The sequence below is a fragment of the Salmo salar genome, chromosome 09 (assembly GCF_965601325.2).
Source record: "Salmo salar chromosome 09, fSalSal1, whole genome shotgun sequence".
In the NCBI taxonomy this organism is placed as follows: Eukaryota; Metazoa; Chordata; class Actinopteri; order Salmoniformes; family Salmonidae; genus Salmo; species Salmo salar.
In genome coordinates this window covers 87,343,744-87,370,302 of record NC_138299.1, presented here as the reverse complement: position 1 = coordinate 87,370,302, position 26,559 = coordinate 87,343,744, and the positions used below count along the sequence as shown (strand labels likewise).

The window sequence follows — 26,559 nt, the reverse complement described above, 5'->3', positions numbered from 1 at the left end:
CCTATTCAAAGCCCAGACCTGAATCCAATTGAGAATCTGTGGTATGACTTAAAGATTGCTGTACACTTGAAGGAGCTGGAGCAGATTTGCCTTGAAGAATGGGCAAGAATCCCAGTGGCTGGATGTGCCAAGTTTATAGAGGCATATCCCAAGAGACTTGCAGCTGTAATTTCTGCAAAAGGTGTCTCAACAAAGTCTTACTTCTTGTTTGTTTCACAATAAAAAATATTTTGCATCTTCAAAGTGTTAAGCATGTTGTGTAAATCAAATTATACAAACCCCCCCCCCAAAATCTATTTTAATTCCAGGTTGCAGGCAACAAAATAGTAAAAATGCCTAGGGGGTGAATACTTTCGCAAGTCACTGTACTTAAGAATATCAAGAAGAAGAAGAGACATGCTTGGGCCAAGAAACACGAGCAATGGACATCAGGCCGGTGGAAATCTGTTATTTGGTCTGATGAGTCCAAATTTGAGATTTTTGGTTCCAACCGCCGTGTCTTTGTGAGACACAGAGTAGGTGAACGGATGAACTCCGCACGTGTGGTTCCCACCATGAAGCATGGAGGTGTGATGGTGCTTTGCTGGTGACACTGTCAATGAATAATGTATAATTCAAGTAGCCTATCAGAAGCTTCTAAAGCCATGACATAATTTTCTGGAATTTTCCAAGCTGTTTAAAGGCACAGTCAACTTTGTGTATGTAAACTTCTGACGCACTGGAATTGTGATACAGTGAATTACAAATAAAATAATCTGTCTGTAAACAATTGTTGGAAAAATTACTTGTGTTATGCACAAGGTAGATGTCCTAACCGACTTGCAAAAACTATGGTTTGTTAACAATACATTTGTGGAGTGGTTGAAAAACGAGTTTTAATGACTCCAACCTAAGTGTATGTAAACTTCCGACTTCAACTGTACTGTTAGGAGCCTGGCCTGAACCTTATCGCAGCCATATATACTGCTACGAGCCTGACCTGAACCTTATCACATCATATTCATAGATACTGCTAGGAACCTGGCCTGAACCTTATCACAGCCATATACACTGCTAGGAGGTTGGTGGCACCTTAATCGGGGAGGACGGTGTCGTGGTAATGGTTGGAGCGGAATGGTATAGAATATATCAAACATATGGTTTCCATGTATTTGATGCCATTCCATTTGCTCCGTTCCAGCTACTATTATTAGCCTGAGCAGCCTCCACTGCATACTACTAAAAGCATGACCTGAAGCTTATCACAAGCAATGGGCCTGGTTAAGGAATGGTCAATGGCCTCCCTGGGGAGCAATGGGCCTGGCTAAGAAAGTATTATAATAGTTCTGAGAGCAGAGCTGGGCTCCTGCTCAGTATGGCCAGAGGATATGCTTGGTCATCCCAGACTCACTCACACACTGGGACTAGCAAAGGTCACTCTGACCAGCAGAACAAGGTCTCCAATGGAATTGAAAATGGCATAACATGACTTGGAATTACCAAGCACTTCTGATGTACAAGAGTTATCGACAGCATGGGGATTGTAACCTCAAGGTTCAAATGAACAATTTACTCATTTTAGCAGACACTATTATCGAGAGCATATATTTTCATACTTTTTTGTCATGGTCCCCCTTGGGAATCGAACACACAACCCTGGCGTTGCAAGCACCATGCTCTACCAACTGAGCCACACTGGACTTTTCCTGGTTAAATAGAGTTCAACAAAAATAAAATAGGAATATTCAAGCAGCACATCACAGATTTGGGTAGAATTTTGTATAAATATACACTACCATACAAAAGTTTGGAGTCACTTAGAAATGTCTTTGTTTTTGAAAGAAAAGCCAATTTGTTGTCCATTAAAATAACCTCAAATTGATCAGAAATACAGTGTAGACATTGTTAATGATGTAAATGACTATTGTAGCAGGAAAAGGCTGATTTTTTATGGAATATCTACATAGGCGTATAGAGGCCCATTATCAGCAACCATCACTCCTGAGTTCCAATGGAACGTTGTGTTAGCTAATCCAAGTTTCTCATTTTAAAAGGCTAATTGATCATTAGAAAACCTTTTGCAATTATATTATCACTGCTGAAAACTGTTGTTCTGAACAAAGAAGCAATACAACTGGCCTTCTTTAGACTAGCTAAGTATCTGGAGCATTAGCATTTGTGGGTTCGATTACAGGCTCAAAAGTGCCAGAAACAAAGCACTTTCTTCTGAAACTCGTCAGTCTATTCTTGTTCTGAGAAATTAAGGCTATTCCATGCGAGAAATTGCCAAGAAACTGAAGATCTCGTGCACTACTCCCTTTACAGAACAGCGCAGACTGGCTTTAACCAGAATAGAAAGAGGAGTGGGAGGCCCCGGTGCACAACTGAGCAAGAGGACAAGTACATTAGAGTGTCTAGTTTGAGAAACAGACGCCTCACAAGTTCTCCACTGGCAGCTTCATTAAATAGTACCCGCAAAACACCAGTCTCAACGTCAACAGTGAAGAGGCGACTCCGGGATGCTGGCTTTCTAAGCAGAGTTGCAAAGAAAAAGCCATATCTCAGACTGGCCAATAAGAAGAAAAGACTAAGATGGGCAAAAGAACACAAGCAATGGCCAGAGGAACTATGCCTAGAAGGCCAGCATCCTGGAGTCGGCTCTTCACTGTTAATGTTGAGACTAATATATATATATATGAGATATATATATATATATATATATATATATATATATATGAGAGAGAGAATATAAAAATATGTGCGGGCTGTTGTTTTGAGAGATCTGTCAAGACTCACATGGTTTTCTTTGCAGTAGTATGACAACGTGGGAAATCGACCTCGGCTTCGGAATTTGGAACTCCCAACAATGACTGGGTGGGTGGCTGATTTTGGCACATACAGCTCAGCAGGATAAGAGTCACTCACCTGTTGGAAAAAGACAACAACAACAAAAATCATAGTCAAAATACTATCTAGGTAAGAGAGAGGCAACTTTGATGGGGATGGGGGCCACAAAACATCTGAACTCATCATGAGGGGCCGCAGTGGCTCGTGGGTGCAAACAGAGCCGTCCCTAACCTTTTGGATGTCCTAAGAGACATTTTGTTGGACAACAATTGGATGACATAGTACACAAAAAACAAGGACCCGTTTTGGCTCGTGAGCACCACTTTGAAAACTACTGGCTGAAATGATACAAAAGTTTGAGAGTGCATCTTAAATATGATATTTGAGTGAGAGTGACTTACAAAATCAATGTGGGCTACCCGGTCCGTAATTCCACCATGATTTCTACAAGTTTTGATAGCTTGCTAAACTAACTTATCAATCTAACAAATGCTAACTGACATGAGCTTGAGCTAATTGAGTAACTGTCAGCGACTGACATAAGAAGATAAAAATTGTTGATGCACAACTAAATTTTGAAATTTCACCTTGTGTATTCTACTATTCTAACTCTCAACAGTAAGTTGAGACCCCAACGAGTTCCTAAAAAAAAAAGGCCAATTGGTCTCCTTGTAGGGTAATATGTGCATCTTGCGTACAGACCTTGTAGTCGCGGTTAACTGGGGATAGATTCCAGAGGTGGTTGGGAACGCCCATTCTACTGTACTCAGCCTTGAGGCTGAGAAAGTCCCAGGCCTGTCCTCTCACCTCCTTGTCACTGTTAGCATGAAAGGAAAAGCAGTACAGCTCCTCATATCGCTCTGCAAGACAAAACACAACAGGAATAACAACACTGACATAGAAAGGTTCTTTCAGGTAGAGAGGGGGGAATGATCAGCAGTTGATTGATTGGAAAAGATCATGTAGCACTCACTTTTACATCACGTCATGTAATACAACACCACAAGATATATTTATGGAACAAAACAATATGTCGTTATGGAATAAAACAAGATATCGTTATGGAACAAAACAAGATATCGTTATGGAACAAAGCAAGATATCGTTATGGAACAAAACAAGATATCGTTATGGAACAAAGCAAGATATCGTTATGGAACAAAACAAGATATCGTTATGGAACAAAACAAGATATTGTTATGGAACAAAACAAGATATTGTTATGGAACACAACAAGATATCGTTGTGGAACAAAACAAGATATCGTTATGGAACAAAACAAGATAGCATTATGGTAATGTCCATGTCAGCGTGCACCTGGTCGGGAGAGGCGCAGCAGGGAGACGTGCACGTCATGGCAGTCCCTTTCCTGAGGGATGATAAACCGGAGGGCCTGGTAGTTCTTACAGTGGACGAGCAGAGGACTTCCTGTGGTGGTTGTAGCTTGTTTCTCCACACTGCACACTAAACTGTGCAGAACCTAGAGGGGTGAAGACAGCAGAGAACACACGGCTCAGTAACCCCTTTCATATTATCAAGGCACAATATAGCCCAAAACTGGACTTATAGTCCAAGGACCTTAGATGTTCTCTTTAAAGGGCAAAGTGGCTCTGGAAGCCAAAACAGCCAAATACTCCTTCTAATCGTGAATCGATTCTCAATTGTGGTATGGTTCTAGAAACATAAAGCCCTCTACTTTCATATCACATCAAGATAATTGCACAACTGCAAAATATACACTCACTGTACACTGTTTTAACTGATTTTAACTCAGTTGCAGCCGGCAGTATTTTTCAGTGACAACACATTTGTGGTGTACGTCTTCCGTTTACACACAGGTGTTCGAAGACACAGATAGCTACTTAGCGCAGATAGTCCACTCTGTCTTCTGTCTGTTTTCTGTACACAAGTTCTGTAAGGGACAGATCACAATTTACTGGAGGGGAGGGGTGGTCCAAAATAGGGAAGGGTTGTCAAACCTTTTTTTGCTTTGGGGAGGATTGTGTGTTTTTTTATTGGGCACAGGGGAGGGTAGTGTGGTTTTTATTGGACACAGGGGAGGGTAGTGTGGTTTTTATTGGTCACATGGGAGGGTAGTATGGTTTTTATTGGTCACATGGGAGGGTGTTATGGTTTTTATTGGACACAGGGGGAGGGTAGTGTGGTTTTTATTGGTCACATGGGAGGGTAGTATGGTTTTTATTGGTCACAGGGGAGGGTAGTATGGTTTTTATTGGTCACAGGGGAGGGTTGTATGGTTTTTATTGGACACAGGGGAGGGTAGTATGGTTTTTATTGGTCACAGGGGAGGGTAGTATGGTTTTTATTGGACACAGGGGAGGGTAGTATGGTTTTTATTGGACACAGGGGAGGGTAGTGTGGTTTTTATTGGTCACATGGGAGGGTAGTATGGTTTTTATTGGTCACATGGGAGGGTGTTATGGTTTTTATTGGACACAGGGGGAGGGTAGTGTGGTTTTTATTGGTCACATGGGAGGGTAGTATGGTTTTTATTGGTCACATGGGAGGGTACTATGGTTTTTATTGGACACAGGGGAAGGTAGTATGGTTTTTATTGGTCACATGGGAGGGTAGTATGGTTTTTATTGGTCACAGGGGAGGGTAGTATGGTTTTTATTGGTCACAGGGGAGGGTTGTATGGTTTTTATTGGACACAGGGGAGGGTAGTATGGTTTTTATTGGTCACAGGGGAGGGTAGTATGGTTTTTATTGGACACAGGGGAGGGTAGTATGGTTTTTATTGGTCACAGGGGAGGGTAGTATGGTTTTTATTGGACACAGGGGAGGGTAGTATGGTTTTTATTGGTCACATGGGAGGGTAGTATGGTTTTTATTGGTCACAGGGGAGGGTAGTATGGTTTTTATTGGACACATGGGAGGGTAGTATGGTTTTTATTGGACACAGGGGAGGGTAGTATGGTTTTTATTGGTCACAGGGGAGGGTTGTATGGTTTTTATTGGACACAGGGGAGGGTAGTATGGTTTTTATTGGTCACATGGGAGGGTAGTATGGTTTTTATTGGTCACATGGGAGGGTAGTGTGGTTTTTATTGGTCACATGGGAGGGTAGTGTGGTTTTTATTGGTCACATGGGAGGGTAGTATGGTTTTTATTGGTCACATGGGAGGGTAGTATGGTTTTTATTGGACACAGGGGAGGGTAGTATGGTTTTTATTGGTCACATGGGAGGGTAGTATGGTTTTTATTGGTCACAGGGGAGGGTAGTATGGTTTTTATTGGACACAGGGGAGGGTAGTATGGTTTTTATTGGTCACAGGGGAGGGTAGTATGGTTTTTATTGGTCACAGGGGAGGGTAGTATGGTTTTTATTGGACACAGGGGAGGGTAGTATGGTTTTTATTGGACACAGGGGAGGGTAGTATGGTTTTTATTGGTCACATGGGAGGGTAGTGTGGTTTTTATTGGTCACATGGGAGGGTAGTATGGTTTTTATTGGACACAGGGGAGGGTAGTATGGTTTTTATTGGTCACATGGGAGGGTAGTATGGTTTTTATTGGTCACAGGGGAGGGTAGTATGGTTTTTATTGGACACAGGGGAGGGTAGTATGGTTTTTATTGGTCACAGGGGAGGGTAGTATGGTTTTTATTGGTCACAGGGGAGGGTAGTATGGTTTTTATTGGACACAGGGGAGGGTAGTATGGTTTTTATTGGACACAGGGGAGGGTAGTATGGTTTTTATTGGTCACATGGGAGGGTAGTGTGGTTTTTATTGGTCACATGGGAGGGTAGTATGGTTTTTATTGGTCACATGGGTGGGTAGTATGGTTTTTATTGGACACAGGGGAGGGTAGTATGGTTTTTATTGGTCACATGGGAGGGTAGTATGGTTTTTATTGGTCACAGGGGAGGGTAGTATGGTTTTTATTGGACACAGGGGAGGGTAGTATGGTTTTTATTGGTCACAGGGGAGGGTAGTATGGTTTTTATTGGTCACAGGGGAGGGTAGTATGGTTTTTATTGGACACAGGGGAGGGTAGTATGGTTTTTATTGGTCACATGGGAGGGTAGTATGGTTTTTATTGGTCACATGGGAGGGTAGTATGGTTTTTATTGGACACAGGGGAGGGTAGTATGGTTTTTATTGGTCACATGGGAGGGTAGTATGGTTTTTATTGGACACAGGGGAGGGTAGTATGGTTTTTATTGGACACAGGGGAGGGTAGTATGGTTTTTATTGGTCACATGGGAGGGTAGTATGGTTTTTATTGGTCACAGGGGAGGGTAGTATGGTTTTTATTGGTCACAGGGGAGGGTAGTATGGTTTTTATTGGTCACAGGGGAGGGTAGTATGGTTTTTATTGGTCACAGGGGAGGGTAGTATGGTTTTTATTGGTCACAGGGAGGGTTGTGTGTTTTTTTTCCTGATTTCCATTCACTCTTTTAGAGCTTTTCCGATATAATTTCTTCCATCCTAGACACATTTCCTCATCTGCCTGCATGCTCCTCCCCTATATCAAGGTGTTTTGGTACTTCCCTTATGCACTAAACTTTCCATCCAAACATTTTATGTGAGTAAAGTAGCCTACATGTCTGATAAAAAATATCACATCATGGGAAAGCATGCAGTTTATTAGGCTACAGATGCAACAAGTTATGATGAACTTCACAGGGTGGTGAAAGTGCACAGTCATGAGGTTGATGCTCCTTTCAATAAATATTGATGTTCTTATTCTGGTGACATGATGATTGACGCTTGGCTGCCATTTGACAAATAATATCACACTTGAATTCACTATACATACACAACATTTTTTGTGACAAAACCATCAGTACACCTAGAGTTGAAAATGTGATGGTAACCCATTTAACTTGTACTGTGTTTTTTATTCTGTACAGTGAGGGAAAAAAGTATTTGATCCCCTGCTGATTTTGTACGTTTGCCCACTGACAAAGAAATGATCAGTCTATAATTTTAATGGTAGGTTTATTTGAACAGTGAGAGACAGAATAACAACAAAAAAATCCAGAAAAACGCATGTCAAAAATTATGTGCTCCATACTTAGATAATAAGTTGCTCTGTTGTCAAATAAATAACATTAGCCTAGTTCTTTCTTTTTGTTGCGTATGGTAGGTACTTGTTTTGTTTCATTCTGTTGAGCCATTTTCTTAGGCCAAATTAAATTCCAACTGTAATGCTGTGTTTGCTGCAATATAATAGCCTGCTTGTCACGACCGTCGTATAAATAATTGGACCAAGGCACAGCGTGAGTAGAGTTCCACATTTTAATAATAGTGAAACTTCCAAAACAACAAAGGTATAACGATCGTGAAAAATGTAGCGCACATAGGCACTCATACAAAACAATATCCCACATCGCAGGTGGGAAAAAGGACACACTAAGTATGATCCGCAATTATAGGTAACGAATATCAGCTGCCTCCAATTGGGAACCATACACACCAACAGACTCCGACCGCAAAACCTGAAACTAGATGGGGAGGGTTAGGGTGGGCAACTAGCGTCGGTGGTGGCTCCGGTGCGGATCCGGCCATGGAGCCGGGCTGAACGCCGTGCCCGGACTGGGAACCGGCGCAGAGGAAGGCTCCGGCCATGGAGCGGGGCTGGACGCCGTGTCTGGACTGAGCACCGGCGCAGAGGAAGGCTCCGGCCATGGAGTGGGACTGGACACCGTGCCTGGACTGAGCACTGGCGCAGAGGAAGGCTCCGGCCATGGAGCGGGACTGGATGCCGGGCCTGGACTGAGCACCGGCGCAGGAAGCTCCGGACCGTGGACCGTCACTGGAAGCTCCGGACCGTGGACCGTCACTGGAAGCTCCGGACCGTGGACCGTCACTGGAGGATGAGCGCAGGGAGCCGGCACAGGACGTACCGGGCTGGGAAGGCGCACTGGAGGCCTGGTGCGTGGAGCCGGCACAGGTTTCACCGGACTGATGACACGCTCTTCAGGGCGAGTGCGGGGAGCCAGCACAGGACGTACCGGGCTGGGAAGGCACACTGGAGGCCTGGTGCGTGGAGCCGGCACAGGTTTCACCGGACTGATGACACGCTCTTCAGGGCGAGTGCGGGGAGCCAGCACAGGACGTACCGGGCTGGGAAGGCACACTGGAGGCCTGGTGCGTGGAGCCGGCACAGGTTGCACCGGACTGATGACACGCTCCTCAGGACGCCTGCGCTGCAGAATACACCTAACCAACATCTCTCTCCGATATCCCTCCTCCAACTCCTCCATCGACTCCCAGACGGTCTCTGGCTCTCTCCTCGGCCTACGGTCCCTTGTGCCCCCCCCCCAAAAAAAATCTTGGGGTTGCCCTTGGGTTGTTTGTGGCCGCGGACCCCGGCGTCGTCACTGTCCTCCTTTACTCCTCGGCAACTCCCACCAAGGAAGGGTCTCGCATCCACCTAGTATCTCTTCCCATGTCCAACTCTCCTTCACCTCCTGGGCACACTGCTTGGTCCTGTAATGGTGAGATATTCTGTCATGACCGTCGTATAAATAATTGGACCAAGGCGCAACGTGACTAGAGTTCCACATTTTAATAATAGTGAAACTTCCAAAACAACAAATATATAATGATCGTGAAAAATGTAGCGCACATAGGCACTCATACAAAACAATATCCCACATCGCAGGTGGGAAAAAGGACACACTTAGTATGATCCCCAATTAGAGGTAACGAATATCAGCTGCCTCCAATTGGGAACGATACACAAATACCAACATAGAAACACAATACCTAGAAACTCCCCCAATCACGCCCTGACCTAAAACACCATAGAGAAACCCGAGGGCTCTCTATGGTCAGGCCGTGACACTGTTCATATTTTTCCTTTCATTTCCTTTTGATATTACCCTGATAAAGTTTAGAAACTTTTGTGAAGGTTTGGTGTGGTGTGGATATTATTAAGCTTTAGCTACTGCAAGCATATGATATGAAGGCGGTGTGCACCAGCGCTTCAACTGATTCTAACAGTTAAACTTGAGGTGAGGAAGAATGTTTCAGGCCTACCAAAGTTACTCCTATAATCTAACAATAAGCTTATTTTTATACAAAATATTCAGATACGAATTAGCCTCCTTCTGTACATCTATATCTGTGTAGCAGACGCAGTAGCTATCTGACATAAAGAAATGCATGTCGGTTTCGTAGCATGCCACTGGCATATCTTATTGCTCTCTCTATCTCTCTGGAGCTAGGCCTTCTCTTCCACACCGATCTTGACAAACCATTTCTGTATGGACCTCACTTTGTGCACAGGGGCACTGTCATGCTGAAACAGGAAAGGGCCTTCCCCAAAATGTTGCCACAAAGTTGGAAGCACAGGATCATCTAGAATGTCATTGTATGCTGTAGCATTAAAATTTACCTTCACTGGAACTAAGGGGCCTAGCCCGAACAATGAAAAACAGCCCCAGACCATTATTCCTGCTCCACCAAACTTTAAAGTGGGCACAATGGTAGCATTCTCCTGGCATCCGCCAAACCAAGATTCGTCCGTTGGGCTGCCAGATGGTGAAGCGTGATTAATCAATCCAGAGAATACGTTTCCACTGCTCCAGAGTCCAATGGCGGCAAGCTTTACACCATTCCAGCCGAAGCTTGGCATTACAAATGGTGATCTTAGGCTTGTGTGCGGCTGCTCGGTCATGGAAACCCATTCTCCCGACGAACAGTTAATGTGCTGACATTGCTTCCAGAGGCAGTTTGGAACTCGGGAGTGAGTATTACAACTGAGGACAGACGATTTTTACACGCTACGTGCTTCAGCACTCGGCGGTCCCGTTCTGTGAGCTTGTGTGGCCTACCAAGTCGCAACTGAGACATTGTTGCTCCTAGACATTTCCACCTCACAATCACAGCACTTACAGTTCATCGGGGCAGCTCTAGCAGGCAGAAATTGAACGAACTGACTTGTTGGAAAGGTGGCATCCTATGACGGTGCCACGTTGAAAGTCACTGAGCTCTTCAGTAAGAACATTCTACTGTCAATGTTTGTCTATGGAGATTGCATGGCTATGTGCTCGATTTTACACCTGCCAGCAACGGGTGTGGATTAAATAGCCGAATCCACTAATTTGAACGGGTGTCCACATACTTTTGTATATATAGTGTATACTGAAAAAATATATGAATGCAACATTCAATGATTTTACTGAGTTACTGTTCATATAAGGAAATCAGTCAAATTAAATAAACTCATCAGGCCCTAATGTATGGATTTCACATGACTGGGCAGGGGCGCAGAGTGAAGGAAAAGCAGCCAACAAGTGCTCAGCATATGTGGGAACTCCTTCAAAACTGTTGGAACATCATTCCTCATGAAGCTGGTTGAGAGAATGCCAAGAGTGTGCAAAGCTGTCATCAAGGCAAAGGGTGGCTACTTTGAACAATCTAAAATAAAAAAATAACACTTAACACTATTTGGTTACTACATGATTCCATATGTGTTATTTCATAGTTTTGATGTCTTCACTATTATTCTACAGAAAATAGAAAATAGTAACAATAGAAAATAGTAACAATAAAGAGAAACCCTGGAATGAGTAGGTGTGTCCAAATTTTTGACTGGTAGTGTATGTAAATAAAATCAATCAATCAATCCAAACTGTGCAGAGGCAATTTGGTGAATGGAAAGAGACATCTGTTACAAAACACCAAAAAGTTTAATGACATTCAGAGATTGTCAAACCAAGCCTTCCATACTGGGTAGACCTACAGGATGTGGTTTTTGTTCGTCCAGATTAACAGTCTATTTATTGTGGTGTTGAAAACGCAAAACATGTCAATAAGTTTTTTTATTGGTTGTGTGGTGCTTTGGCACAGAAATCTGTTGGTGGAAAATGTGTTGCATATATTTATTATAAATTACAAATATGGCATTAAAGTGTTGAAAATCGAATTTCTTCCTAGCTGATCATTGTCCGCAACCAGCTCTGATAGTGAAGTAATGAAACAGGTTGTCGGCGAACCCTCAACCTTCTGGCCCATACATATCCCTGTGTGGCATCGACTGTGCCACAAAAGCAAAGTAGATATCCACGTTTATAAATACAGGGTTGCTACACTTATTGTTATTTGTGGTCGTAAAACATTATTTTGCGTTAATTATATGAGGGGGGGAGGGTGTTCAATTTATTTTACAGTACAAGGGGAGAGTCATGTGAAAGTATTTTTTATGTTGGGGAGTGGGGTGCATTTTGGTTTTATGACACCTTGAGTTGGACCAGCTACCCCTCCATGCATGCCCCCTCCCCCTCAGTAAAATCCCTAACGTGGAAATATGGCGGTGTGGGAACGTTAAACCTAACCCTGTTCATGTGTGTAGTTATTTAACCCTCAGGTTTTTTAAAATAAATTATTTCTCACCGATATGAAAGACACTTCCTTCTTTCCAAAACCGTACCACAAGCGATGCGTGTAAAATGTGAAGAGCAGGCGCGGTGGCTCTTATCAAAACTCCCCCGGTCAGAAGCTACTATGCTCAATAGCAGCTAAAGGTAGTTAGCTTCTATGAATGGGGGTAGGCACATTAGTGCTGCCAATGTGATACTATTGTATTGCACAAACCAAAATGATGCAGGACCGGGACTTCCACATTTCATTACGTATTGTTGCGGAAGGTTTATATCAAATATTTTATCAGACTGGAGCTGCCTACCCATGTTTCTGTACGGATCTCAGTCTCATTCTCCACAAAGATGGTGTGAGTGGCTGTCAGGTACAAAGTGCCGACCGAGGCTCTTCTGGAGGAGATTTTGTCAATCAGTCTGACTTTCTCAACCTGGGACAGGACAGATGGAGTAAAAGAAACACACTATGGAGAAATGGAACATGCATAACATAGGCCTATCTCTTTAATATTTCATCATTTTAATAGGACTACAATAATTATTGTTTTGAACACTGTAAATAAATCAAGTATATGTGGTTTGCCGACATAGGCGACGACAGTTGAGTTTCCATTGATCAATAAAATATCAGATTACATGCAATATTAAATTGTTATTACACACTGATAAAATGTTGGCCAGTCAGCAGCATAGGTAATAACACTGTGGGGTGAACGGCAACTACAGCATACGTGGCCACATTTGACAGTCCCCTTTCCCTTATTATAACAAATCATGTTGTTTATAGTGGTTCCAGTCTTATTGATATTTAATGTAAAACAATATGTATTTATAACAGTTACTATGAGCTAGGAGGCAAATACAATGTGTAAATCGGAAACATCGAGGCCGAGTGAAATAAATTGACAATTGCATTAGTCATTAGTTGCCGAATACGGGTTACCTTAGGCAGTCGGATGTGCTCCATCACTGTGGAACATAACAGCCAAGATGACTGCAACTGAACAGGCAACAATATTACACTACACTAAATTGGCGGATTAGTATTATTTCCTGTCGCATTTTACGCATTAAATACTCAGCTATACTCAGCCATGGTCTTCCTCCTCCAGCGGTGCAGCCTATGAATTGTTGCTCTGCATGGTCCTAAAGCCCATCTCACATATATCGCAACAAAAAGTTCCAATTAATAAAAATAAGGCTATAATCACAATCGATTTTGGAATAAATTGTAGGCTATTGTAATGTTAATGTAAACCTGTTGTTAGGTATGCCCAGGGTTAAAGGATGACATAAATTAATGATTTGTACCCATTGATTCTTGAAGAATATAATTTACAAAGTACATGTAAACAAACACTATATACCATCAAAACATGGTTAAAACTATAATTGTGCTATCATGGATGGTCAGTCCTTGCATCCATAGGTGTCTATACATTTGAGAGTGGTTTCATTTCTCCAGCCCCATCCCTCAGCTTTTTACCACAACAGGGGTGGTTTGTTATTGTTCCAACTACTGATTGCCGCTTTAAATGGACGTTTCCATCAGAATGCCCATGTATTTTTTGTTCACCAGACTGTTCACTGACTTTTACATACCTGTCTGTCGCTGGTAACTGAGCTCTCACAACAATACATGATGCCCTGTGCCCCCCTCCTGGCTCCCTCATATGTAAATATTTAAAAAAGGTATTCTAAAAGTCCACCTTTTCTTCTTCGTTGGACGTCAGAGCAGCACGTGGTTGGGGGTGTGCTACATTCTCCAATAAGAGCTGCTGTCCCGATTGGACATTTCTGTCCAGGCTGGAATCGCTAAAAGTAAGTGTCTGGCAGCACACTAACATCTAACTTTTAACTAAACTAACATCTAACTTTAAACTAAAATATGTAAATGGAAGGTACACTATTGCAAGTCATTTCAAAGCTATATGGAGAGTTTAAGAGTATTTTATCAGGGAGTGGCATCTTGAAGCTTTGGATAGTTTGGATAATTTCTTGAATAATGAATTATGTGGTTCCACATCTCATGTGTATTTAAACTAGAGTACATGAATTTAGTAGGCTATATTTAATTACTCAGAATGTTTCTTAAAAATACACATTACACAGTTGTAGGCTAATAACTGCTGTAACTGCCTTTATGCACGCTTGTATGGAAACAATTTGGCAGTGATATACAGTTATCTATTCTAAAATGTGTAGCCTATGTACCATCATATGTTAAAGACCAATGCATTATAGCCTATGGTTACAAAACTGTTTGATAGTGTATGGACATAATACAGTACCTTGCAGTTTGCTGGCTTCATTGCACATTTTCCACATTAGTTTTATTTCAAGCTTTGCTGCACTTATTCCAATTGTGTGCTGTGCAGTTACATTGGCATAAATAAACACTTCACTTCACATTCTTTAACTTTAAATAAGAGCACAAGTTCAGCAAAAATGTATCTTACTTTTTAGTGTTGCACCCCAACCCCCAAACCAGAGAGAGACAGTTGACACACCTTAGATTATATAAGTATTGGTCGACCATTTTGAAAATGATCAGTTCTGCATGTGTAGCCTACATGTGTGTCCTATATAGTGTTGGGGAAGCTACTCTGAAAATATAGTTTACCAAGCTACCAATTACTTCACACTGGAAGAAGTTGAGCTAAACTAAAGCTATGATTGAAAAATAGAAATATAGAAATATAGTTTAATTGACTAAAGTCTGATGCTGAAAACTAAAGGAAATTGTTGCCTACTTCACCCATATTAATTTTTTTCAAAAGAAAGTAGTGTGTAGTTCCAGTAGCTAGTTACACTATATGGCAAAACAGAAATTAACTACTGAAAACACTACCAAGATTTGGATATAGTTCAACTGCCACCAAGCTACAGCAAAAATGTAATTACATTACTAGTTGAACCACATGTAACTCACTACTCCACAACACTGGTCCTATAGCTGTACTCAATGGGATCTCATGTATGAGAATGTCCAGGCCAAGTTCAATTAATTTGTAATGAGATTCAGTCAATCTGATAGTTGGCTACTACATCACATGGGCCTGGATGCCTGATAGCTGAAATGTAGCCATCCATTTTACACTTTGTATACTATGTTATAGGATATATTTATTAGTTATCATGGATCGAGAAAACTATTTTGCAGCAGTTGGGGTCAATTCCATTTAAATTCCAGTCAACTCAAAAAGTGAAACAAATTCCAATTCAAATTCAACATTTTCCTAATTGAAAAGCATTGCAGAGAATTTGAATTGGAATGGAATTGACCCAAACCCTGCGCTTTTGATCTCCATTCATTAAAAGTTTTTCCTGAGAGTTGAAAAGTTTCGCCAAGATTTAATGAATGGATGTATCCTTATGCTGAGTTTTACTCTTGATGCAAGACCATCTGTTGCAGGACATCAAAGAGCTAGAGGATCAATAAAACAGTTCAGTTAAACTAAGCAGAAGTGATTGACTTACTGATGCTTGGCAGCCCTCCTACTGATATCTGGTCATGCATTCAGGAATCAAACAGCTCGGCCATACTCATACAAATAAACACCTTTCAACCACTAACACTGACTCTGGAAGTAAAACAGACAACATACAGTAGTACCTATCTATGTTATTCTTTGACACTATCTATGTTATTCTTTGATACTATCTATGTTATTCTTTGATATTATCTATGTTATTCTTTGATATTATCTATGTTATTCTTTGACACTATGTATGTTATTCTTTGACAATCAATGTTATTCTTTGACACTGTCTATGTTATTCTTTGACACTATCTATGTTATTCTTTGATACTATCTAGGTTATTCTTTGACCCTATCTATGTTATTCTTTGACACTATCTATGTTGTTCTTTCTCCGATACCTGTGGTATAGCCTACATTTTAGAGGAATTCATTGCAGTAGCTAGGTTTCCATCCAATTGGCGACAGATTTTCATGTGAATAATTTAAAATATGCATAAAAACAATATGTGCATTTTCTAACCAGAATTGTTTCCATTAAATTGACTTGTTGCTGATAAAATTGTGTGCGTGATGACGTAGTGCACATAACAATACCTTTTGTGATTAAATTCCTATGTACCGAATAAAAAATACAAGTTAAATGGGTTTCCATCGCATTTTCATTTTTTTTTAATGTTATATAGCGAGTGTGCCCACTGGTATTGGCACGTACACTCTAGCCAACAGCTCGCAGATACAGTGCGATGATGGCCTACATGATGAGACTATTCTGGATAAAAGTGCAAAATCATTGATTTCATCTGTAGCCTAATAAACTGCTCGCTTTCCCGAGAGAGTCGTAGTGGGAGGACCACACGACATGTCATCTCGTGACTCTTACTTCGATATGATTTTTATTATATCAATATTTGTCGCATAATTACTTTTACTGACACAAAAAGATCCCAACTTGTCTAGCAGAATTTGTTTTGTCGACATTTGGAAAGTCAATCAACAAATGTTCTGTTTCCATCAGGCCTGTCATTACATGTCTTAGCCGACATGTACTTTACTCACTTAAAGCAGTTGGATGGAAACCTTGGGCCCAGACTCACAAAACATTTTTAATAAGACATTTCACTCTTAACTACCATTTTTTTCCTTAACTATCGACTTATGACGAAAGTTAAGCAAAGTGGACATTCCTCAAAAAGGTTATTGGAAATGTTCTTGCACTCTTTCTTATTTCTTTCTCCTTACGCATAGAGTTAAGAAAAAATGTGATTCTCGAAAATAAAGTTATTAGATTTGTTCTTAATTCCATGATATCTAAACCCTTGTTTTAAACTCTGGGCAGTGAGAGAATAAGCTCATAAAAGCAACTGAACATGTTTAATTCACACAAACTTCATCTGAAAGTTTCGGTGTTGATTATTGTAAACCCAAGAACATGTTTTAGAACAGTAATCTCAGTAAGAAATATGCTAACATGATTGCCATTACTAGCAAGATAGCTAGTTAAATTGGTTGCCTAGCAACACACAACTTAATAAGATGCACAAGAAGATATTTGAGAAGTTTATAAGAAAATCATGAAATCTTAAGATGTTGAGGAATTGCACTTACGAACTATCTTATGAACTTCTTATTTTTTTCTTAAGAGGCTTCTTAAGTTTTTGCATAAGAAGAATCTTGGCCCTGGTTAGTCACTGGTATTTTCAAACTTTTGTATTGTGTGTATTGTTATTGTACTGCTAGATATTACTTACTGTTGGAGCTAGAAACATAATCATTTCGCTGCATCTGCTGTAACATCAGCAAATCTGTGTAATAATAAATAAACTTTGATTTGGTTTGATTTAGGAGTACAGAAATCAGTGGTAGATATGTCAAACATTTAGATTCCATTGTTTGGTTTGCATGGTGGAGTTTTGTGTTGGTTCACTTTCATAGGCCTAATGGTATTAGAAATTAGAGTTATGCAGTATTTTCTTTATTTTATTGTGTTGTGACGTGACTTTCATTAATCTGATGACTGTTATTTATTCAGTCCACTAACAATGATTAATTGCTACTCAATTAAATTAATCATGTAACAATTAACTAATTTGGAATTTGGGGCAGCACGGAGTAAATTGTTTATAGAGTTACCTTCTCCCGAATTACACTCTAAAGATACAGTTGAAGTCGGAAGTTTACATACACTTAGTTGGAGAACTCATTTTTCAACCACTCCACAAATGTATTGCTAACAAACTATAGTTTTGGCAAGTCAGTTAGGACATCTACTTTGTGCATGACAATTTTTCAAGTAATTTTTCAAACAATTGTTTACAGACAGACTATTTCACTTATAATTCACTGTATTACAATTCCAGTGCGTCAGAAGTTTACATACACTAAATTGACTGTGCCTTTAAACAGCTTGGAAAATTCCAGAAAATGATGTCATGGCTTTAGAAGCTTCTGATAGGCTAATTGACATAATTTCAGTTAATTGGAGGTGTACCTGTTGATGTATTTCAAGGCCTACCTTCAAACTCAGTGCCTCTTTGATTGACATCATGGGAAAATCAAAAGAAATCAGCAAAGACCTCAGAAAACAAATTGTAGACCTCCACAAGTCTGGTTCATCCTTGGGAGCAATTTCCAAACACCTGAAGGTACCACGTTCATTTGTACAAACAATTGCACACAAGTATAAACACCATGGGACCACGCAGCCGTCATACCGCTTTGGAAGGAGACGCATTCTGACTCCTAGAGATGAACGTGCTTTGGTGTGAAAAGTGCAAATCAATCCCAGAACAACAGCTAAGGACCTTGTGAAGATGCTGGAGGAAACAGGTACAAAAGTATCTATAGCCACATTAAAACGAGTCCTATATCGACATAACCTGAAAGGCTGCTCAGCAAGGAAGAAGCCACTGCTCTAAAACCGCCATAAAAAAGCCAGACTACGGTTTGCAACTGCACATGGGGACAAAGATCGTACTTTTTGGAGAAATGTCCTCTGGTCTGATGAAACAAAAATAGAACTGTTTGGCCATAATGACCATCGTTATGTTTGGAGGAAAAAGGGAGAGGCTTGCAAGCCGAAGAACACCATCCCAACCGTGAAGCACAGGGGTGGCAGCATCATGTTGTGGGGGTGCTTTGCTGCAGAAGGAACAGGTGCACTTCAAAAAATAGATGGCATCATGAGGTAGGAAAATTATGTGGATATATTGAAGCAACATCTCCAGACATCAGTCAGGATGTTAAAGCTTGGTCGCAAATGGGTCTTCCAAATGAACAATGACCCCAAGTATATTTCCAAAATTGTGGCAAAATGGCTTAAGGACAACAAAGTCAAGGTATTGGAGTGGCCATCACAAAGCCCTGACCTCAATCCTATAGAAAATTTGTTGGCAGAACTGAAAAAGTGTGTGTGAGCAAGGAGGCCTACAAACCTGACTCAGTTACACCAGCTCTGTCAGGAGGAATGGGCCAAAATTCACCCAACTTATTGTGGGAAGCTTGTGGAAGGCTACCCAAAACGCTTGACCCAAGTTAAACGATTTAAAGGCAATGCTACCAAATACCAATTGAGTGTATGTAAACTTCTGACCCACTGGGAATGTGATGAAAGAAAAAAAAAAGCTGAAATAAATAATTCTCTCAACTTTTCACGTTCTTAAAATAAATTGGTGATCCTAACTGACCTAAGACAGGGAATTTTTACTAGGATTAAATTTCAGGAATTGTGAAAAACTGAGTTTAAATGTATTTGGCTAAGGTGTATGTAAACGTCCGACTTCAACTGTATATAAGTTGTATATCGATTACAGTCACTTATTAATCATTACCTCAAATCAGTCTCATTCTGAACGTCGCAGACTTCTTGAATCTGCAAGAACCCCAACCTTTTGTGATTATTCAGTACTACACAAATTTATTTAATTATTTATTTACTAACTAACTAAATAATAACACAGAATACACATACACACTTACATGAGACAAAAGTCCCTAGTGGACTGACAAGATATGACAGCTTGTTACACAGAGATGGAAAAGGGGCTGGGGAAAATAAAGAGATAGTGAAAAAGGGACATTAATTGTACATTTGGAAACTACGCTCACAGTAACCATATACCTTACACACGAACCGCCACCCGTTTGGGTAAGAAATGCAATGTATTTACGTGTAGATGTCTTTGTTCGTCGTCTCTCTGTTGAAACCATTCAAGCCTTCTATGTGGATTGGCTCGATGGGTGTAAGGCTCTGGTTGTCCACCAGAGGTCACAATTAGTTGGTTGTGGCTTCAATGATTCACCAGTGATTGTCTGCTTGCTGTTTACTGGTCTCCTATGTTCATTCTTAGCGAGTCCTTTTAAGCATTCTGGTTGAAAAGGGTGGTTCCATCACATTGGCACGTTCTTCTGACCTCAGTCGGGGCGTGCTTAGTTAATGTGCAACAGACATGAAAATGATGTCCTCGTTAGAAAACTAAAATCACATTCCTATCTTAACAAAAATAGTTTCATCATTATTCATATTGTATTAACATCATATTGGATGTAAACCTAACAGCCGACGGGGGGTTTCCTTCCTAAGTTATGGTATTTGGTTTATACAGTGTTTAATCTCATCACAAAATGAAAGCAATATGATCCCCACTGACCATTCCTATCTTAGAAATATTGTTCCAAAGTTTACTCTTTGGACGTTAGAGTTTTTGGGCTGCAAAATGTCTCTGTAACAAAGACATCTCAATCTTGATACTAGAGACCAAATGGAGTTGTCTGCTGCTTACAATTTACGATTGGGGTGAGGTGCCATTAAACCGTCCCAGCCCCCCCTCTCCTCTCCTGTAGGAGAGAGGGGGATCTGGCTATCTGTCAGCCGTTTGCCAAGCTGATCTGAGGCCTTGGATCCTCGACCAGGAGAGACATGACAATTGTGATAGCTACAAAACCTTGAGCACCCATCACCTGATTATAACAGTGATGCTGTAGGGGTTGGTTGGCACACTTTTGTTAAATGTTAAAAAGAGTATTGTATGATATACTGGTGTGTATTTCCCAGCACCAGTATATCTTACAATACTCTTTTTAACATTAATATAAAGACCAATGTCTGTAACGACACAGGATGAGACCAGATGCAGACACAGGCGGCAGATGGTTTGAGTCTCAGAGATATATTATATACAAGGGGTAGGCAAATGGCAGGTCCAGGACAGGCAGAGATCAGTAATCCTAATAAAAGTCAGGCAGGCGTAGAACGACAGGCAGGCTCAGGGTCAGGGCAGGTAAAACAGGTCGGAACCGGAAAGACTAGAACAAAATCTAGCAACAGACAGACAAAATGCAGGTATAAATACACAGGGGATAATGGGGAAAATAGGACACACCTGGTGGGGAGTGGAGACAAGCAAAAGACAGGTGAAACATCAGGGTGTGACAGTACCCCCCCCTATGGGCACCACCTGGCATCCTACCCGGGCACATACATGGTTGATTGGGGTGCCGGGAACTCAGCGATGAGGGCTGGGTCCAGGATGTTCCTAGCGGGGATCCAGCACCTCTCCTCAGGGCCATTACCCTCCCAGTCAACCAGGTACTGAAATCCCCTGCCCCGAGGTCAAACACTCAGGAAGCGCCTCACCGTGTACGCCGGATGGCCGTCGATGAGGGGGGAGAGGGGTGAGCCTTGAAACAGGAGACAAAGGGCTGTTAGACAGATGTTTAATCTGAGACACATGAAAAGTTCAACAGAAGACAAACAGCAGAGGGGCAAAGGATTTTAGAGATCAAATCAAATTTTATTTGTCACATGCGCCGAATACAACGTGTAGACCTTACCATAAAACGCTTACTTACAAGCCCTTAACCAACAGTGCAGTTCAAAAAAGTGTTAAGAAAATATTTACCAAATGAACTAAAGTAAAAAATTAAAAAGCAACACAAACAATAACGGGGCTATTACAGGAGGTACCTGTACCGAGTCAATGTGCAGGGGTACAGGTTAGTCGAGGTAATTTGGACATGTAGGTAGGGGTGAAGTGACTATGCATAGAAAATAAACAGCGAGTAGCAGCAATGTAAAAAACAAATGGAGGGGGGAGGGGTTGTCAATGTAGATAGTTAAATGTTAATAGATTAATTGTTCACCAGTCTTATGGCTTGGGGGTAGAAGCTGTTAAGGAGCCTTTTGGTCCTAGACTTGGCGCTCCAGCACCGCTTTAAATTTTTTATTTGATTTATTTCACCTTTATTTAACCAGGTAAGCTAGTTGAGAACAAGTTCTCATTTACAACTGCAACCTGGCCAAGATAAAGCAAAGCAGTGCGACACAAACAACAACACAGAGTTACACATGGAATAAACAAGCTTACAGTCAAATAACACAATACAAAAAAAGAAATTCTATATACAGTGTGTGCAAATAGTGTGAGGAGGTAAGGCAATAAATTGGCCATAGTAGCAAAGTAATTACAATTTAGCAAAATCTAACACTGGAGTGATAGATGAGCAGATGATGATGTGCAAGTAGAAATACTGGTGTGCAAAAAAGAGCAGAAAAGTAAATAAAAACAATATGGGTATGAGGTTGGTAGATTGGGTGGGCTATTTACAGATGGCTATGTACAGCTGCAGCGATCGGTTAGCTGCTCAGATAGCTGATGTTTAAAGTTGGTGAGGGAATTATAAGTCTCCAGCTTCAGCGATTTTTGCAATTCATTCCAGTCATTGGCAGCAGAGAACTGGAAGGAAAGGCAGCCAAACGAGGTGTTGGCTTTGGGGATGACCAGTGAAATATACCTGCTGGAGCGCGTGCTACGGGTGGGTGTTGTTATCGTGACCAGTGAGCTGAGATAAGGCGGAGCTTTACCAAGCAAAGACTTATAGATGACCTGGAGCCAGTGGGTCTGGCGACGAATATGTAGCGAGGGCCAGCCGACGAGAGCATACAGGTCGAAGTGGTGGGTGGAATAAGGGCTTTGGTAACAAAACAGATGGCACTGTGATAGACTGCATCCAGTTTGCTGAGTAGAGTATTGGAAGCTATTTTGTAAATGACATCGCCGAAGTCGAGGATCGGTAGGATAGTCAGTTTTACGAGGGTGTGTTTGGCGGCGTGAGTGAAGGAGGCTTTGTTGCGAAATAGGAAGCTGATTCTAGATTTAAATTTGGATTGGAGATGTTTAATATGAGTCTGGAAGGAGAGTTTACAGTCTAGCCAGACACCTAGGTATTTGTAGTTGTCCACATATTCTAAGTTAGAACCGTCCAGAGTAGTGATGCTTGTCGGGCGGGCGGGTGCGGGCAGTGAATGGTTGAAAAGCTTGCATTTGTTTTTACTAGCGTTTAAGAGCAGTTGGAGGCCATGGAAGTAGTGTTGTATAGCATTGAAGCTCATTTGGAGGTTAGTTAACACAGTGTCCAAAGAAAGGCCAGATGTATACAGAATGCTGTCGTCTGCGTAGAGGTGGATCAGGGAATCACCCCAGCAAGAGCGACATCGTTGCTATATACAGAGAAAAGAGTTTGCCCAAGAATTGAACCCTGTGGTACCCCCATAGAGACTGCCAGAGGTCCGGACATCAAGGCCCTCCGATTTGACACACTGAACTCTGTCTGAGAAGTAGTTGGTAAACCAGGCGAGGCAGTCATTTGAGAAACCAAGGCTGTTGAGTCTGTCGATAAGAATACGGTGACTGACAGAGTCGAAAGCCTTGGCCAGGTCGATGAAGACGGCTGCACAGTACTGTCTTTTATCGATGGCGGTTATGATATCGTTTAGTACCTTGAGCCTGGCTGAGGTGCACCCGTGACCAGCTCGGAAACCGGATTGCACAGCTGAGAGGGTACGGTGGGATTCGAAATGGTCAGTGATCTGTTTATTAACATGGCTTTCAAAGACTTTAAAAAGGCAGGGCAGGATGGATATAGGTCTATAACAGATTGGGTCTAGAGTGTCACCCCCTTTGAAGAGGAGGATGACCGCGGCAGCTTTCCAGTCTTTAGGGATCTCGGACTATACGAAAGAGAGGTTGAACAGACTGGTAATGGGGTTGCAACAATGGCGGTGGATAATTTTAGAAAGATAGGGTCCAGATTGTCTAGCCCAGCTGATTTGTATGGTTCCAGGTTTTGCAGCTTGCCGTGCGGTAGCAGAGAAAACAGTCTATGACTTGGGTGACTGGAATCTTTGATATTTTCTGGGCTTTCCTCTGACACCTCCTAGTATGTAGGTCCTGGATGGCAGGAAGCTTGGCCACAGTAATGTACTGGGCCATACGCTCTACACTCTCTAGCACCTTACGGTTAGATGCCAAGCAGTTATCAAACCAGGCAGTGATGCAACCAGTCAGGATGCTCTCGATGGTGCAGCTGTAGAACTTTGAGGTTCTGGGGACCCATGCCAAATCTTTTCAATCTTCTGAGGGGGAAAAGGTGTTGTCGTGCCCTCTTCATGTCTATCTTGGTGTGTTTGGACCATAATAGTTCGATGGTGACACCAAGAAACTTGAAACTCTCGACCCGCTCCACTACAGCCCCATCAATGTTAATGGGGGCCTGTTTGGCCCGCCTTTTCATGTAGTCCACGATCAGATCCTTTGTCTTGCTCACATTGAGGGAGAGGTTGTTGTCCTGGCACCACACTGGGGAAAGGGCCGATAACGCCGGAGGAATGTTTACAGGACTCCACCCTTCGGGGCAGATCCTGAGTGGAGAGCCATACCCTCTGCCCGAGACGATAGCGGGGAGCTGGAGTCCAAAGGTTGTCCGCCTGTCACCGATACCTTAAGGTGGTCTTCAGAACAGCAGACAAATATCTGGGCCAATGGTATGCTGACTGCTTCCTCTTGCTCAGGGAAGAGCGTAGGCTGGTAACCCAAGGAACACTCGAAGGGCGAGAGACCAATGGCCGAGCAGAGAAGGGTGTTGCGGGCGTACTCTACCCACATTAGTTGCTGGCTCCAGGTGGTGGGGTTGGCAGAGACTAGGCAATGAAGAGTCGTCTCCAGGTCCTGATTGGCTCGCTCCGACTGGCCGTTAGATTGGGGATGAAACCCGGAGGACAGGCTGGCCGATGACCCAATCAGGGTGCAGAATGCCTTCCAGAACCTGGACGAGAACTGAGGACCACGATCGGAGACCATGTCCATGGATCCTGAAGACGTGTTGCACCATAAGCTGGGTCATCTCCTTGGCCGAGGGCAACTTGGGAAGGGGAATAAAATATGCGGCTTTGGAAAACCTAACCACAACCGTAAGCATGGTGGTGTTGCCATCTGACGGGGGGAGAACAGTGACAAAGTGAGGAACAGGGAGTGGTTGAAGGAGGCCAGCCGGAGCTTGCCGCTGAGTCTTGTTCTGTGCACACAGTGCAGGCTGCGACGAATGCGGAGACGTCAGGAACCATGGTGGGCCACCAAAAATGTTGTTGAATGAAAACCAGGGTCCGACGGGAACTGGGGTCCGTTTAATGGAATGAGCCCATTCCAGGACTGGGCCAAATCATGGACGAATATCCAGTTAGCTGGGCCATCAAACACACTCTGTCCACTTGTGACAACCAGCCCCAACGTGGGGTTAGATGTCACACAGTATGGGGTTGGTTGTCACAGTGTTTGTTGGTAGCTTCTCCCTGTTGTAACAAGAAGTGAGGCAGTATAGCATATAGTCTTAGAAATAGCCTTTCTTTGATCAAACCATCTTCCTAATAAAATTCAGCATTTTATGCTTTGAGAATAACATATTACATTTGGAGTAAATTGGTGTGTGTGTTTGTGTACATGTGTGGGTGTGTGACAGAAAACATATGTGTGTGAGAGAGAGCCAACAAACCCAGATAGCACAGATACCTCTGCCCAACGAACGTATACAGAATACATTGGGAAGATCCAGTTTAGACTCTGTTTGCGAATTGGCAAGACGTCTCGTACAGATGTATTAAAGATGTACCTACATTCTAAATTCTACAGGTCTACATCTTTTATGTGTCAGCCAGGCGTCAACATTCTATTCTGATTACTCTGCGATGTCTTCCCAATATGCAAACGCTCTCCACACTACATATTCCTAATACATTTTGATATGTCAGCCAAATATGTTTGTGTTTACTGGGAAGGGAGGTCTCTATAGCAACAGCACAAAGGAGCTTGGGATTTATTGTATAGTGGAAGTGGCAATGTCCCGGAACAATATGGTTATAATAGTTGATAGTAAAAACCAACCCCACATTCTGTGACAACCATCATCCTTCTCGACAATGCAACAACAATAAGAAATAATAAAAGATAAGAAGACAAACATAAGGTACATTTCTCAGTAGAATATAACAACATTTTTAGGATAAATATAATACAGGAGGCACAATTTATAGTCCAATATTTACACGTGTTTTGGAAAGGGGGGATTGGGAGGCAAGTGTTTAAATGTGCAGTATTTAGAAATCATAATAAGAGTCTGGTAGCAGCAGCAGGGGAGAACATGGTTTAGTGTGTGTGTGTGTGTGTGTGTGTGTGTGTGTGTGTGTGGGTGTGTGGGGATTAGTGTAAATCTGTGATTGGGATTAATAAGCACTTTGACAACCAACCTGTAAGACAACCAACCTGTAAAACTACCAACCTGTAAGACAACCAACCTGGAAGACAACCAACCTGTAAAACAACCAACCTGTAAAACAACCAACCTGTAAAACTACCAACCTGTAAGACAACCAACCTGTAAGACAACCAACCTGTAAAACAACCAACCTGTAAAACTACCAACCTGTAAGACAACCAACCTGTAAAACAACCAACCTGTAAAACTACCAACCTGTAAAACTACCAACCTGTAAGACAACCAACCTGTAAAACAACCAACCTGTAAAACTACCAACCTGTAAAACTACCAACCTGTAAGACAACCAA

The 26,559-nt window shown here is 42.0% G+C and overlaps 2 protein-coding genes across 5 annotated transcripts in view; one reads left to right on the top strand and one right to left on the bottom strand.

Moving 5' to 3' along the window:
- mtmr7a (myotubularin related protein 7a) overlaps positions 1–13,328 on the bottom strand; it is a 38,797-nt gene extending 25,469 nt beyond the window's left edge. For 2 of the 4 annotated variants that reach the window (XM_014212824.3, XM_014212827.3), the window contains exons 1-5: positions 13,126–13,328; positions 12,491–12,613; positions 4,144–4,306; positions 3,529–3,686; positions 2,776–2,904 (exon numbers count right to left, since the gene is read on the bottom strand). In XM_014212824.3, the coding sequence (XP_014068299.1) occupies positions 2,776–2,904; positions 3,529–3,686; positions 4,144–4,306; positions 12,491–12,613; positions 13,126–13,149 (597 nt within the window). In that variant the 5' untranslated portion in view covers positions 13,150–13,328. The remainder of the gene's footprint in view (positions 1–2,775; positions 2,905–3,528; positions 3,687–4,143; positions 4,307–12,490; positions 12,614–13,125) is intronic. The other 2 variants (XM_014212825.3, XM_014212826.3) reach the window with 2 other exon arrangements.
- A 554-nt stretch (positions 13,329–13,882) lies between these two features.
- The window catches only part of slc7a2 (solute carrier family 7 member 2), a 41,267-nt gene continuing 28,590 nt past the window's right edge, over positions 13,883–26,559 (top strand). The window contains exon 1 of the mRNA XM_082956020.1: positions 13,883–14,003. The gene's annotated coding sequence lies outside the window, so the exon portion shown is untranslated. The remainder of the gene's footprint in view (positions 14,004–26,559) is intronic.